Source organism: Opisthorchis viverrini (genome assembly GCF_000715545.1).
Source record: "Opisthorchis viverrini unplaced genomic scaffold opera_v5_24, whole genome shotgun sequence".
In the NCBI taxonomy this organism is placed as follows: Eukaryota; Metazoa; Platyhelminthes; class Trematoda; order Opisthorchiida; family Opisthorchiidae; genus Opisthorchis; species Opisthorchis viverrini.
The window spans coordinates 1,821,791-1,835,239 of record NW_008751680.1 but is presented as its reverse complement, the minus strand read 5'-3'; the positions used below and the strand labels follow the sequence as shown (position 1 = coordinate 1,835,239).

Sequence of the window (13,449 nt, the reverse complement as noted above, 5' to 3'; positions counted from 1 at the left end):
CCTTCAATCGATTTGTGGTGAGCAAACCGAAAGGACGGATAATCCACACATGATGCAATGGCGTGTCGATTCCAAATAATCCTGAAAGTTTAGAAGCAAACATAGTTCACAAACTATATACTCCTACCATTGAGGTTCGTGACAAAATATATTATCGCACATAGGAGAATTTTGTAACTGAATCTGATAAACAACCGCTGAACAGACCGAATGGTACAGTTTAATCTACTTGGGATCTGGTCCTTGGTAGGTGTTTCGGGCCTCTTCTAAGAATTTTTTCTCCCACACTCCATATATCCTAACTTCTTGTTTATAACGCCCGAGATTTCCTTGCCAGTCCCAAGTGTAATCAGGATGAAATGGTACCGAGATTATCTAATACGCTTTGGACTATTTTCTTTTTGAATTTGAGGTTGGTATCTGTGTGTATGCCAGCGCCGTTTGAGGTGGTAACTTTTTGGCACCATCATTATGTTTACTGAAACAACTAAATCCACGGCAAATTAGGCGTTCTATTCAGGCTGGGTGCATTTCAACTAAAAGTAACCTAACTGCCGGAAAACAGGGCTATTTTGTTTAACTATTTGATTTTATAATTTGGGTCCCCTAACGATGCATCTTATTGGCTGCCGATCAGATGGGGGTTGATCTGCTCGCCGAGCCTAGAAATTGGTTTGCAAACGTTTGGTCACAACGTGAAGAGATATCATCAGTACTGGGTTGGGCTGAGAAAACATCCAATTCTCCCCGCGCTTATATAGTTTCTGAAGAGCAGCTAGTAACTGACGTGAGCGGTTGTTTGAAGACTGGTCAGTAGGTGATGTGACTGATCCACCCAGGATTTGGGCTGCGTCGCGGTCTGCCTATCTTGCATCCGGTTGGTTCTTTGGGCACTTCCACTTCAGTGTTTCCGTTCCTTTGCTTCGTTAGGTCCATGTCGCGTTTCTGAAGTGATGGATCCCAGTAACTAAGGCTGCTTTTTACTTGACGGAACTCTTATCTTCGGCTTGGATATGGGTTCTCACGGCGATGATTTTTAACTGGAGTTTTGGGTCATATTAAAGGGTGCTCCGAGGTTCTTTGTTCCCGGGGAGTTAGTAGATGGTGTCTGTCCCAATGCATCTGTTGATGGCTTCATCAGCTCCATGATTACAAGTTCATTTCTCTTGCCTTAGTTGAATATCCCAGTCCCAGGTGAATATATGTCCTTCCAGATCTTTGTGCATGGAGAAGAAAGGGAATTGATCATAGCGTTTAGCGGCTAGTTGGCGTCCCTGAAATCTGGTTGGTAGATTTCCCCCTGTCCATCCAACGTAGTGTCCATCACAGTCTCTGTAAAGAAACGCTGTTCTTCTTTTTGTTTACAGTTTTCGTCTTGGTTTTGATAATGCTTTTGTTGGTTGGAATGCGATGCTTATGTTGTGCTACCAATATATAGACACAGCCTTATCCACCCAAATCAGCCGTATAATCCTGTCCTAGATATTGCACACGAGTGACACTAGCCAGCAGTCCAGTTTGCGATATAGTCTTGAGATGTTCCTAACTCACACTCGAGGGCCATTGGTTTGGAATATCAGGGAAGTTAGTAATATGACCATCTGTTCGTCCCCCGCTCCTACTTCTTCAGACTGGTATTGGTTAGAGAAAGTTTGGATTACTCCACACGCAAATCAGCACAAACTGTGTTTCCTATTTACCACCCCGTAACGAGGTTCGGTTTACTAGGCAAATCCGGAGGTAGATTCTGGGTCGTTTCATGGCTACTTACGTTATGGCTTAGCACTGTGCGCGAATTCTGTCAGGAATCGCCGACAAAGACAGATTTCCACACTAAGCTTATGCAAATGTTTAGGTTGGAAAACAGCGTTTAAAGCTGTTAGCTCAACCGTTAAACACTTTTACAGAAATTACCATATTATCGCCAAAAGTGACATCTTCACCGTTAATAAGCACTCATAAGATATGAAATACACTGGTCACCAAAAGTGACTTGACATACACGAAACCATTTTACGGGCCAGAGGCTACTGGTGCCGATCTTCGTTACACTAGGCCTCTGATAAGCCGAGAACTAATGCTTTTTAGCGTCAGAATACCTGGTTAACCTTTGGGTCAAATGGATCGGATTCGAATTTCTGTTTGTAACACGGGAAGTTGTGTGCGGTAGCGATAAACATTTTCGCACGCAGGTGCAAACGTGTAAACGATGTGCTCGGCTAAGCTGTAAACAAACAATGGGGTGAAAAATGACGAATGAATACCATTCGTATAAAAACAACTGGTATAGCTGACGACAGATCTGCCGTGTCGTGTTTTTGAACTTGTTACCTTAGTAGTCTAATCGAAGCCTGCGTTCTAATGTTCAGTGAATTGTTCACGTGGCTAGGTAGTCTTCATTTATAAACAGGTAGTGTCGTTGTACTGTGAACAAACTGTTCTGACATCGGTTAACTTTGGTGCACCTGATGAATCGATGAATCGAGACGTATCAGGTGGGAATTTCGAACTAGCATGTGAGTGGACCCCGATAGTTATTGAATAAATGTAGTCGATCGAAGACAGTTCGAGTTCATTTTGCGAATACCTGTGCACTATTTATGGTGAATGGCCAGTCAATATGTGGTCACTTGGTACGCCTCGATGTTGTTTGGTTTAAGATGTTATTTGTACTTTCTCCTCGAGAAACCTTATCTTACGTAAGTTTGTTTCGTTAGTACTGTACTGTACAAGCTAAATGAACCGACAATATTTTATGGGTATGGTTCCCTATTATATTAACGAGGACATTGGAGATTCGGTGAATAATTGTAATGGGCTTGTCAAGAAAGAATCAAAAGGGTTCATGGAGTGAGCCACCTCTATTTTGACACCACAGGAAATCCGGCGGTAATCGAAGGATAGTTGGAATTTGGAAAAAAGAATAGGCTTATGCTTGTTGGTTGAGCACGAAACGTGATCATGGCAGAGGACATTATGCGGACAGTCGTTAGATAGGGAGGGGGAAGAGTTGTGAAACTGTCACCCGGCAAGCGCGACACGAATGGTTTAATGTTCAAACTACTAACCAGGAAATCCAACGTCCGGAACTCCATGGAATTCCGTGAGATACGTACAACTGATGACTGCATTAAAATATCATAAATTCAGTTGGCGATTCCACGTATGCTGCGACCATTTACTTGCACCACCGTGTCTCTCTTTGTGGCAAACTTTGATGCTCAGACTATCTTTCGGTTGCCGAAAGATTATTGCGTTACGTGAAATATCGTTCCGTATAGGTTCTCGCTAACTTTAAGTGGGTACACTTTCTTAACCCGCTGTTATCTCACCTGTAGAGATGTTACATATATTTTAACATGGTTTACTGGCTTTCCTCGGCTCTGATGATCATCAGTCAGCAAAGCGGGGCTGAGACGGCCAACTAGAGGGTGTTTTTTCTATGATCCGCTGTGAAATCCACTGCAGGAGAGTAACGACTCTGTGAACACGCAGTGACAGAGTGCCCTGTGTGCTGCAAGTAACCTTTGAGCCGACCGGCCGAAAGAAAATTTCGCTCGATACTGAGGGCTTCCTGAGGCCTGCGCAGTTTGAGTTGCATCGACTTGTCTGACAGAAACTTCGAAAACAGTGGCATACGAAGCATAATTTTATTGACTTGATGGGTTTACTGAATGCCATGCAATGAAAACAACTCTGGTACTAGGCGACGTTTTTTCTATCCCGCGAGATACAACTCTAGCTATGTGGCTGTGAACATCTTCGTGACCTTGAAGTAATTCCACTGCACACACACTGGCAACGCTTGTCCTATGGGAAAAAATCGATTATTGAGGGCGAACACAGAAAAGTTTAGCACTGTTTCAAAACAGTAGCTTGTATCGCCATTATTCTCAAGGTGTTTCAAAAATTTTTGTCTGGAAATTCGTCCACACGTGGGAAAACACGAGCATTGCGTATCACGAATAAGTGGCTGCTATCCACATTCGGTAGATATGAGGTAGCTGTTTAGTTGTTATTTCTGCATTAAATTAATTCGTTCGGAAACCGTACTTGAGAATTTTCCTTGACATCTATAGTATGAGGGCGCTGACTAAGATTTGGAGATTAGGCACTTACATCATCAACCGTACACAATCCGTAGCTTACAATGGTCGTAAGTCAATCATCCTCAGAGGTAGCTCGGGCTTCCCTCAGGGTTCGATTCCTTTTCCATTTGCCTTACCTTCTTTCATCAGATGCCCTCCAATGAGTGGGTCCCTTACAAGCCGGCAGTAAGTCTATGATATTGTTTTTAACTGGCTTACATTTGACACATCCAATTAAACCTTCTTCAAAATGGGTTCATTCAACCTCAGAACATACCGAACTGTGATAATGCACCCCTAGGTTTCCAAACAGGCATAGGTTACTTTACATACACCACACATTTGAGTCAGAAATACATCCATGAATTCCACTCAGCGGACCATCTAGCTGTCGCACAACCCAATCACAACCCAATCTACACAGCGCCCGTGGAAAATGTGTTGTTATAAGGCCTTATTTTTCACTTACTGAGACCAAAGCACTCATCATCATCAACGACAGCAACACCGGGTAAGAACACTCACGTTTCGCTGTCAATTTATTTAAATAGAGCCTTATAATAGAAGGAAGAAAAATTAGGCATCGAGAGGAACCTGGAGCTAGCCAACAGCAAACATCTGGGGGCACTTAAGCCTCTAGCATTCATTCAAGCAACCTGGATAGAAACTGACAGCATGAAAGCCACTGTCAGCGGTTAGCTGCCATTCATGTACAGGGATAGTCACGTAGACCCTATTCAATGAGGCAAACAGCACCTAAACTTTTCGTAACATCCTTCATTATCTTCTTCCATCTTAAATTTTACCCAACTCAAGGTTTCTATCACTCCAACTAAGACATGGAAAACAGCGCTTGTTTCGGCAATAGGAGAATTTGGACGCATGAAACTTCTCTAGTTAAGTACCGTCAGCTTTAGTCAAAACCCGTCTCTTAATCTCTTCATTCCGATCTCAGTGGAGCACATTGAGTATCTTATGAACTACTTTTGTTAGCTACAAACCAACATTTCCTCAGGTGTAATGAAATTCGAAGCTTAGGTGGCGTGCCTGGTGGCAAACACTGATTAGCGAGTTTCGACTTGACCTCATCAACTCGGATATTCATAGTCCGCGGGAGCAAGTAATGCTAGCCTTGGATTAAAGGTTTTCGTTCACGTCTTACTGTACAAAACTAAGTGGTGTAATGTGGTCATTCCGATTCGCTCACACCATAGAAATTAGCGTACGATAAAAACCAAAAGAACCACAGCACCCGCTCAAAAATTCTAAACAAGTTCCTTGTATGCATAGTTAACTACGATGTGGAACAATCAGCATTTTAAGCTAACTACTTTGGTTTTGCATTTATGTAAAGACTTACAACCTCAGGAGTAGTGATTCACTACTCAAAATAAGAAACATTCCGCGTCTAGTTTTGCTGTTATTTAATTGGGAACCATGAAAATGTCACAATGGTTACCTATCAAAACAACAAATAAGTATTGAATCAACCAGAAACGTGAGAAGCTTTCCGCCAGGTTGGGACACAATAGAGAGCTGGGGAAATAATACGTCGAATACCCAAAATTATGCGACATACAGATAATCAGTTGTATCAAGCACGGATCCTTACATAACGCACCACCGTGTGAAGAGAAGTACCTTATGTGTGAAGCCCAAGCTGAAGATGCAACCAAAGCAAACGCTGAGTATCTGTTGATCAACCGGTCTTGGGCTCCAAGGTAGTGACGACCGGACTAACCCCAATCAAGTGGCTCAAGTGGTTAGAATGCGAACTTACTGACCAAAAGGTCCGTGGTTCGAACCCGACTTCTGCCTCTCGACTTCCCCTGTTTAGGCCCGAAAGATTGTTGAGTATCCTAACCCTCGTACTTCCTTCTGATGACAAGGCAGCTAGGCACCGAAAGATTGTTACAGCTGAACGATTTCTTAAAATAAATTCCCTAATAATTGGACCATATTTCGATGCCACCGATGTGTCCCTGATAAACGAAGGGATAAAAGCATGCTAATGGCACAAGTCTCTAAAGGGCATCAGTGCTTTAATTCGTGTGTTTCACGCGGGCCAATTTGACATAAAGGAGGAGCTTCGATTTGATAACAGTGTTGAAACAGTTCATTTCAGAAAGTCAGATATAAACAAGCCCCAGGAACCAAAAATTCTGCTTCAACAATATGTTTATATGCTTCCTATTGTTTGAAGCAAGTCGACTGCGGGATGGCTTCATTCACTCTAAATGAAAATATTTGGTATTCGCAGTGAGTACAAAAGTTATAGTGAATTTATGGAGATTCCAAATAACTGGTTTAAGGATGGATTCGTTAACCGTGCTGGGCAAGTCCATGGGAAGAACAGTCTAGAGCACATTTAGGCTTGCAATAAGGACTAAGTCGCAGCTGGCAAGACAACGGAAAATAAGCATTCTAGCAAGTCGTAACGAGCTCCAAAAAACACTGGCTGATTGAGACCACAAAGGTGTGACAAAAGATTAACCCGTGCACCGCCTAGTAGAAAACTTGACAAGCAATAGAAGGGGTGGAATTGTGCCAGAGCTCAGGTTTTAAAACTCCCATTGCAATCAAATTGGGTGCTGATAAATTCGCTCGTGGAGTCTTTTAGGGTGAAATTTTCACGTGTACTGAAATAGCTAAAAGGCGTTCAAGCCTTCTCCCCGTTGGCCATCTCAAATCAGAATCAAATTCAGTAAATTATCCATTGTTCCCACGATTATTTTGAGTACGGAAGTCTAATCATGCACCAGAAGGGGTTGGACAAACTACTCGGTGTATTTTCTCAATAACATACTTTAGACGCTGGTAATGTGGTGAAATATTGGTAGCTCGAGTGAGTTTATTGGTTGTTGATCAGATGGCATGGATGGGTGGGTCACTCAACTGCGCACTGATGATGTCTCCTCGTATGGTGACGAAACGTTTGCAAGCCAAGTGCCAAGCTCGGCGAACAGATCAACAGCCATCTGATCAACAACAAATACTTTAGACGTACAAAAAGAATTGTTGAATAGGAGAGATGGATTTAATTGGGTGTCTGTCTTTCAGATTTTGAGCAATAAGAATAGTGGTTCCGGATAGCACACTCAGCTCAACAGCCAAAAGGTCTTGTTGACAGCCAGCGATGATGACCTAATGCCTATATCTCTTTTTAAGTGGAACACCAACGTGACATGTAGTATTCCACCAAACATATAGTTTTAAGGTCGTTGGTTTGTTCGCCCAGCTGGGCAATTTGTTTGCATATATAGTTTTACTTGAGGAAATTTTCATTTCTACCAAGTAACCTATTTTTTATTTCAGGTATTCGTGTATGAGATCAGCCGTCCCGCGAAAACTTTCACATTACTCTGGAACAAACACAGAGTGAAGCCTTTTCCATGCAGGTGGCGTGATTGAAGCAAAGCAGGTGTCCAGCTAGGGCTGACGGGATTCAAGGCTAATCTGCAGTTTTGGTCATTTGCGAGGAGGGGACATGTTTCATCCAGGGAAGAATTTTGTGATCAGTCTCTGACACTTTCCGCATCGAGGCAACACCGATGCAACTGAAGGTTTATGCAGTGCTTTTAACAAATGGTGGAACTTTTCGCATTGACTCGAGTGAATCTGCAGATATTCGATGTCACTGCATATACACTGATTTTTGCCTGGACAGCACTTTTTGGACTCAACAAATTTTCTCCCGGTTTGATATGATGTTCTTGATCATAATTTTGTTTATTGTACTGTCGACTATCTAGCCACAGCTTATCCGCTATTGGTAGGGCATTTATATATGGACCGAATTGTTTAAACTGTCACCCTCTAAGGCGATTTGTCAGAGAAAACAAACAAGATTGTGCACTGAATTTATCTGAATGCTGCAGGTGCCCTCATTTTTATCAACAGTATATTCCGTCTGGCCTTTGTCGGGTTCATATTCACCAATGGCATACCGATCTAGTTAATCTATGTTGGGTTTTTCAGCGTGACGTCTCAGTAAACATTCGAAGGAATGCTGAAACGTCACAAATGCCTCCACAATACTGTTATCGTCGTATCATGTACTGAGCATCAACAGTATGCCGATGACAACGAGAATCAAGTGTGAATCCACTGTGTACAAACCATTGTGTGTTCAGCACCCATAGGTCCACGGGATAGGTGGATACATAGGTTTCACTGCGTGACACGACCGGCAGCTATTTTGCTATGCGTCTGATTGATGTTTACTAAGTCAGACACGTTTGAAACGTAGGCGTTAACATTGTTGTGGTGAGTGTAACTCGTTAGTTCTCGTCGCTTCATTGATATGCAGAGATCTAATGCTGATACCTTCTTCAGGTCCGTTGAAAATCCTTCGGGGCACTGTTGCATTTACCTGGCCAGCACACAGCTTGGTTGTGTGATGTACGGATCACTTTAGTCACGTCTGGAAAATTCGGATGACGGAATCATCCCGTAGTATGGACGATTTGTAGGGAGTGATTTTAGACCAGGCTTCCAATTGTCTCTTCATAAGGGCTTTCGTCGAGGCCAACTAACTTTGTGAATTATTCCCTGAAATACATCCATTTCAGTACGAGTCTCAGCTTATCTAAAGAAGGCACACAATCGCATCGGAGTAGTGAAATTGTGGACTGAATCGCAGATTCATCCATCAGAATCACTAAGGACAACTATTTTCTAAGATGCAGGTCGCCGTTTTGATAATCTGTACATATGGGTGAGAAACAAAGACAGAGCAAGAACCTTTAAACCTAAACTTACATTTCACAGCCATAAAAAATAAGTAGAAGTAATTAGTTGCTCAATACGCTCCATCATGACGGCCAGCCACGCCAGATAACTCCGAGACAACTGGTTCTTCATTTTTGTTTGTGAATTGAGAATGTACGGACGCGTAGATAGAAAGTGCGTAAGACAATATCGCTTGCTGATGCTCGATAATGTGCTTCACCCTTTTCAGTACTCTGTGATCGAATAACCTGTTTATTTAAGATTAGCGGTGCCTGTTCAGAGAAATCAAGCTTTGGATCGACTGTGAAGTAGCTTGTCTTTCCCCACACAGTCGTAACGCCTTTGGAGCCATTGCGAAGAATTACTTCACAGAGGCAGTGTTGCCGATGAACGGACAATCTAAGTCCACTTCACGTTGGTAGACTTTTCCCCTATTACTTTTTCACACGCACTGTTTGTTTGTTTACATCTGCCTAGTAGGTTTGTGATAAAAACGATTTTTTGGTTGGTACCGTAATTTGTTGTGTCCATGGTAGTGCATGTTTGGCCTTTATGGAGCTGGATAGGTTTGAAACGACTAGTTCGATCTTCCTTGGATTGACGATCAAGAGTTCTTAGAGAACCAATGCAACAAACGTTTGCTTGTTATGGTTGGTTTAGATGAGTAAAACGCCACAGTTGAAGTGCGATTAAGTTAAGTCTGACCATCCAAACTTGATTGCTAACTGTCTGGTTCGGATCAACGCTTGGATCACCCTGAAGCAAACGGAGCCCGTCGACTATGTTGGCCGCGACTCTTCGATTCATCTGAGTCGGAGCTCAAAAATCATTGTATGCCTTACACAGTACTGATTTCAGTCGGCAACATAAAAACCGAACGTTTTGAGAGTGACTGGTTGCGTCAGTTGACAATTGGAAAATTCACCACCTCCGTACAGCAGCGAAGCACCGGTGGTAAACACCGATGTCATGCTAGGGTTGATGATGATGGTGATGTTTTTTTCAATCTGAAACTTTAATTGGTCAAAACGCTTGCTCATGTAGTTCACAGTGTGGTCTCGATGGTGTTCTAAAACACCGATTTGTTCCTCTTCACTGCTTTCCCGTCTTTGAGAACAGCCTCATAAGTGAATGGATTCAAAGACCATTGTCTGAATGAGAAAGAGAATTTAAGATGTATGGATTGGTCTATACCGAAACATCGCCTACTACCAGCAGATTAACTCAGCTAGCTAGGTGAAACGGTATCGAATTATTTATTTGATTATCATTTTTATTCCGCGCGCTTCACGTTCTTTTATTTTTGCGACCTGATCTCTACTGTAACAGATGGGAAAAAATCTGAAATGTGTATTTGCTCCACAGCATATGCATTCAACCTGCAATCCTCTGAAAACCTACTGTTTCGTTTGAGGAAGCATATTCCAAATGTAACTGAAATCTATTCGTGATCTCTGTTGAAAACCAAAATCAAACAGACTTTTAAGCACTATTTGGACTTCGATCGAATGAATAGACATAATTAGCTATACCCCTGTATACCGCAAGTCTGAGTGAAAAAGGAACAGCGGTGACTGCAAGATCCAGGAAATAGGCGTAAACTCCTGGCTTTGTACCCAACTGCCAACAACCTTGATGAATCTAGCTCCCTTTGTGACGATGTATAAAGCAAAATTAGACCTAAGTTTGTTGAATTTTACCAAGGAGGCTCGAGTAGATATGCAAATGGCTATTCTAACTTTCCAGGTTGGACCGATAAACACTTGAACTTGTCAAATGCGTCGATTGACAGAAACCATCATACTGGTATTTATACCTTCCAAAATTCAGGGGAAACTGTTAAGTTTCAATAGGATTTCAGAAAAAATTAATCATCTGTCAGCGGTTTTCTGATACTTACTTTGATCCACGGTTAAAAGACGATCCGGATCGCAGACAAAGGTCTGATCGTGGTCGTACAGTCCTTTAAGTGGCAAGCACTGCGCACTTTCCCGCATAATGTTCGGATAAGATTGAACCTGGGCGGTGAACTCATGTGGGTAATCAGCTAAGGTGAACCCGAAAAGCGATATGAACACTGACAATGCTATTGCCAACTTCAATTGAGGTGTGTAGTGAAACATATTTTTGGCAAAGGAAGAGTACAAGTCGTACCGTGCGGCAGATATTTTTGCTCTGTTTTTGTGCACCACGCCAATACAGTCGTCAGCTCGACGAAGCTGGAGTGTTAAATACGAAAAACTCATGGTCAGTGTACTTGTTTATGTTACAACCATTAACTGTTTACATTAAACGACCGTTAACCATCTGACGCTCATTACAAGTGGCCAACCGATAAGCGGCTTGACAGGCCACATTCAACCTCTTGTCGGCTGATCTTCCATACACGCCCTTGATTCGTTATTCTGTCATTTTTCGTTCGATTAGACCGTGCGAAGCGCAACCAAGTAGTATTGGAAACAATAGGAAGAATACGAATTTAACCCCACAACACCATCGGCATCAGTATCGTATAAATCTAGGTCCAGACACTCTCCATTTGGACTGATGAAATTTGTGTAAAACATCCAGCCCTGAGGCGCCCGGCAAGCATCTAGGGACAGTACACTCGCTCATCACATGTGCAGGCAAGGGTATGTTGTATCGGTGCCGGTTGGCTTCATCTACCCCGGACTGCTCTGCCTTCTGAAGTTTTAAAATCGACCAGGAAACATGGTCGATTAAAGTTTTCCGTGAGCAGGAGTCCTGAGGTTTACCTCAGGTTTCGGCTAACTTTGATGGTGTTGATAGCATGTTCTGTGGGCGCGCACGGAAAATGTCAGGCCGGATGACTCCTCTGTAAAGATAACGTGCTTGTAGCAACGTATCATGTAATTCAATCTGAAGTAATTATACGAACTTCGGTCTACGAAAGTGCTAGTAATCAACGTGAGAATTTACGTATAGTGATTTATTGAGCAAACTAAATTTTTGAAGCCATTCTCAATAGCCTCCCTTTTGAAAAATACCAGATCTATACAACTTTCTCGTTGTGTTGTGTTAGAATTCTGAGGAGTTTACTGCCATCAATCCAATAATCGCTTTAACAGTCACTCAGCAAAACCCTTAAGAGACGCCACTTCATGACTGTTTTGCGTTTATCTGATGCTCGTAGAACTGCTCGAGTCAGGTGATTATGTGCCCGGTCTGGAGAATCGCTGAGCAGCCAGATAATCAGACATTCAAGTAATCAAATCAGTACTTATGCACCATAGAATGGAGGGAACAAAAGTGGAAAAACCGTAATGCCCAGTAAAGTGGAAAGTATTCAGTTGTGGAAGACCGCTTGTCTCAGCTTTAGTCGTTGATGGATCATTCACTCCAAGTAAGGTCATTTTTTGCATGTACACATATTGGCTGAAAATTAAGACTCTTGTTCAGTATTCAAAGGAAGTCTGCTAACTGAGTATTCAACGTGCCAGGACCACCCGCAAAATTTCTCAAGCGTAATTGCGAGATGTTCACAGCGACAACTTCAAGATGGACGGCTTTAGTTGGACCGTTCAATGAGGTAATAATTCAGGATGTGGAGCAACCGGCAAACATGTGTATAGTTTCAAGGCCTACAGTGTCACTTTTCGGGTTTGTAGAAGCTTACCCTATTTCGCAAGCGGATATAGAGACCATAACTTTAGGGATCGTTACCACGTGTGTACTTTTGTGTCTATAATGCTGTTTTGTGTTTTTCTCCCGGAATAAATGGACCATTCTGTTTTAAAGAACCTTTAAAATACAGTTTGGTGGTTTTACTTCATTCCTATGCGTATCAGTCCGTTTTATTTCGTGTAGACTGCACGAAAATGGATATTTGAATGGGATTGTTCTGTCCAACATTTCACTGTGTGCTTTCTTGGGTTTTGGATCCGTCACGTATGATCCCGTTGGTGACATTTACATGGCACTGTGATTGAGAAGGCCCCCGCCCGAGAGTAACCTAGCCCAGTTCCCAGGATGGCTTTCATCAAACAACGCATTCCAAAAGATGTCAGAATTGGTCAGCAACCCCAGACAAGGGGGTCCTCAATCCGCGCGGGTTATTCGTCATTGATGCGCACTTAGAAGTCGTATGCACCTTCCTGGTGCTATATTTAGTGGTGAGAAGAAATTTACTCTACGCAGTTCAGAGTGCACGATTTAGCTTGCAGCTGGAATGAGTGCACTAAGAGAGAAATAGTTATCAGCGGTCAAATTCACCACGGGGCTCTGTGGTGGCTTGGAAGTCGTTTGAAAACGCTGAGTGGAAAGCGGATGTCAGACTTTTAAGTAGAGTTATTGAGTAACTGCCTCATTCGTGTTACCCCTAGCAGCAAAATGAGGAAATTACTTTCCACAATTGCAGCGGATCTGTGTATATCTTCCTCACAAAAGCATGATTATTATAACAAAAGTTCGTTTGCTGATATGGCTGGGTCGCAATCAGATATAAAATCCTATCGGGATCTGAAGGAAGATAGCTTCAGTTTTTATACAGTGAACAGACGAAAAGCGGACATAACTGAAGACTAGCCAAAGTAGATGGAGACTTCGTTGAAAACTTGTTGACTTGTACGAAACCGATGTTCACTGACAATAAGAGAAGACCCAAACGCTA

General features: G+C 42.5%; 1 protein-coding gene across 1 annotated transcript in view; it reads right to left on the bottom strand.

The window, feature by feature from the left end:
- T265_02101 (hypothetical protein) overlaps positions 1-11,032 on the bottom strand; it is a gene marked incomplete at both ends in the record, with an annotated part of 37,403 nt that extends 26,371 nt beyond the window's left edge. Inside the window, one exon of the mRNA XM_009166260.1 lies at positions 10,720-11,032. Coding sequence (XP_009164524.1) covers positions 10,720-10,942 — 223 coding nt within the window. The remainder of the gene's footprint in view (positions 1-10,719) is intronic.
- Positions 11,033-13,449: the final 2,417 nt, after the last annotated feature.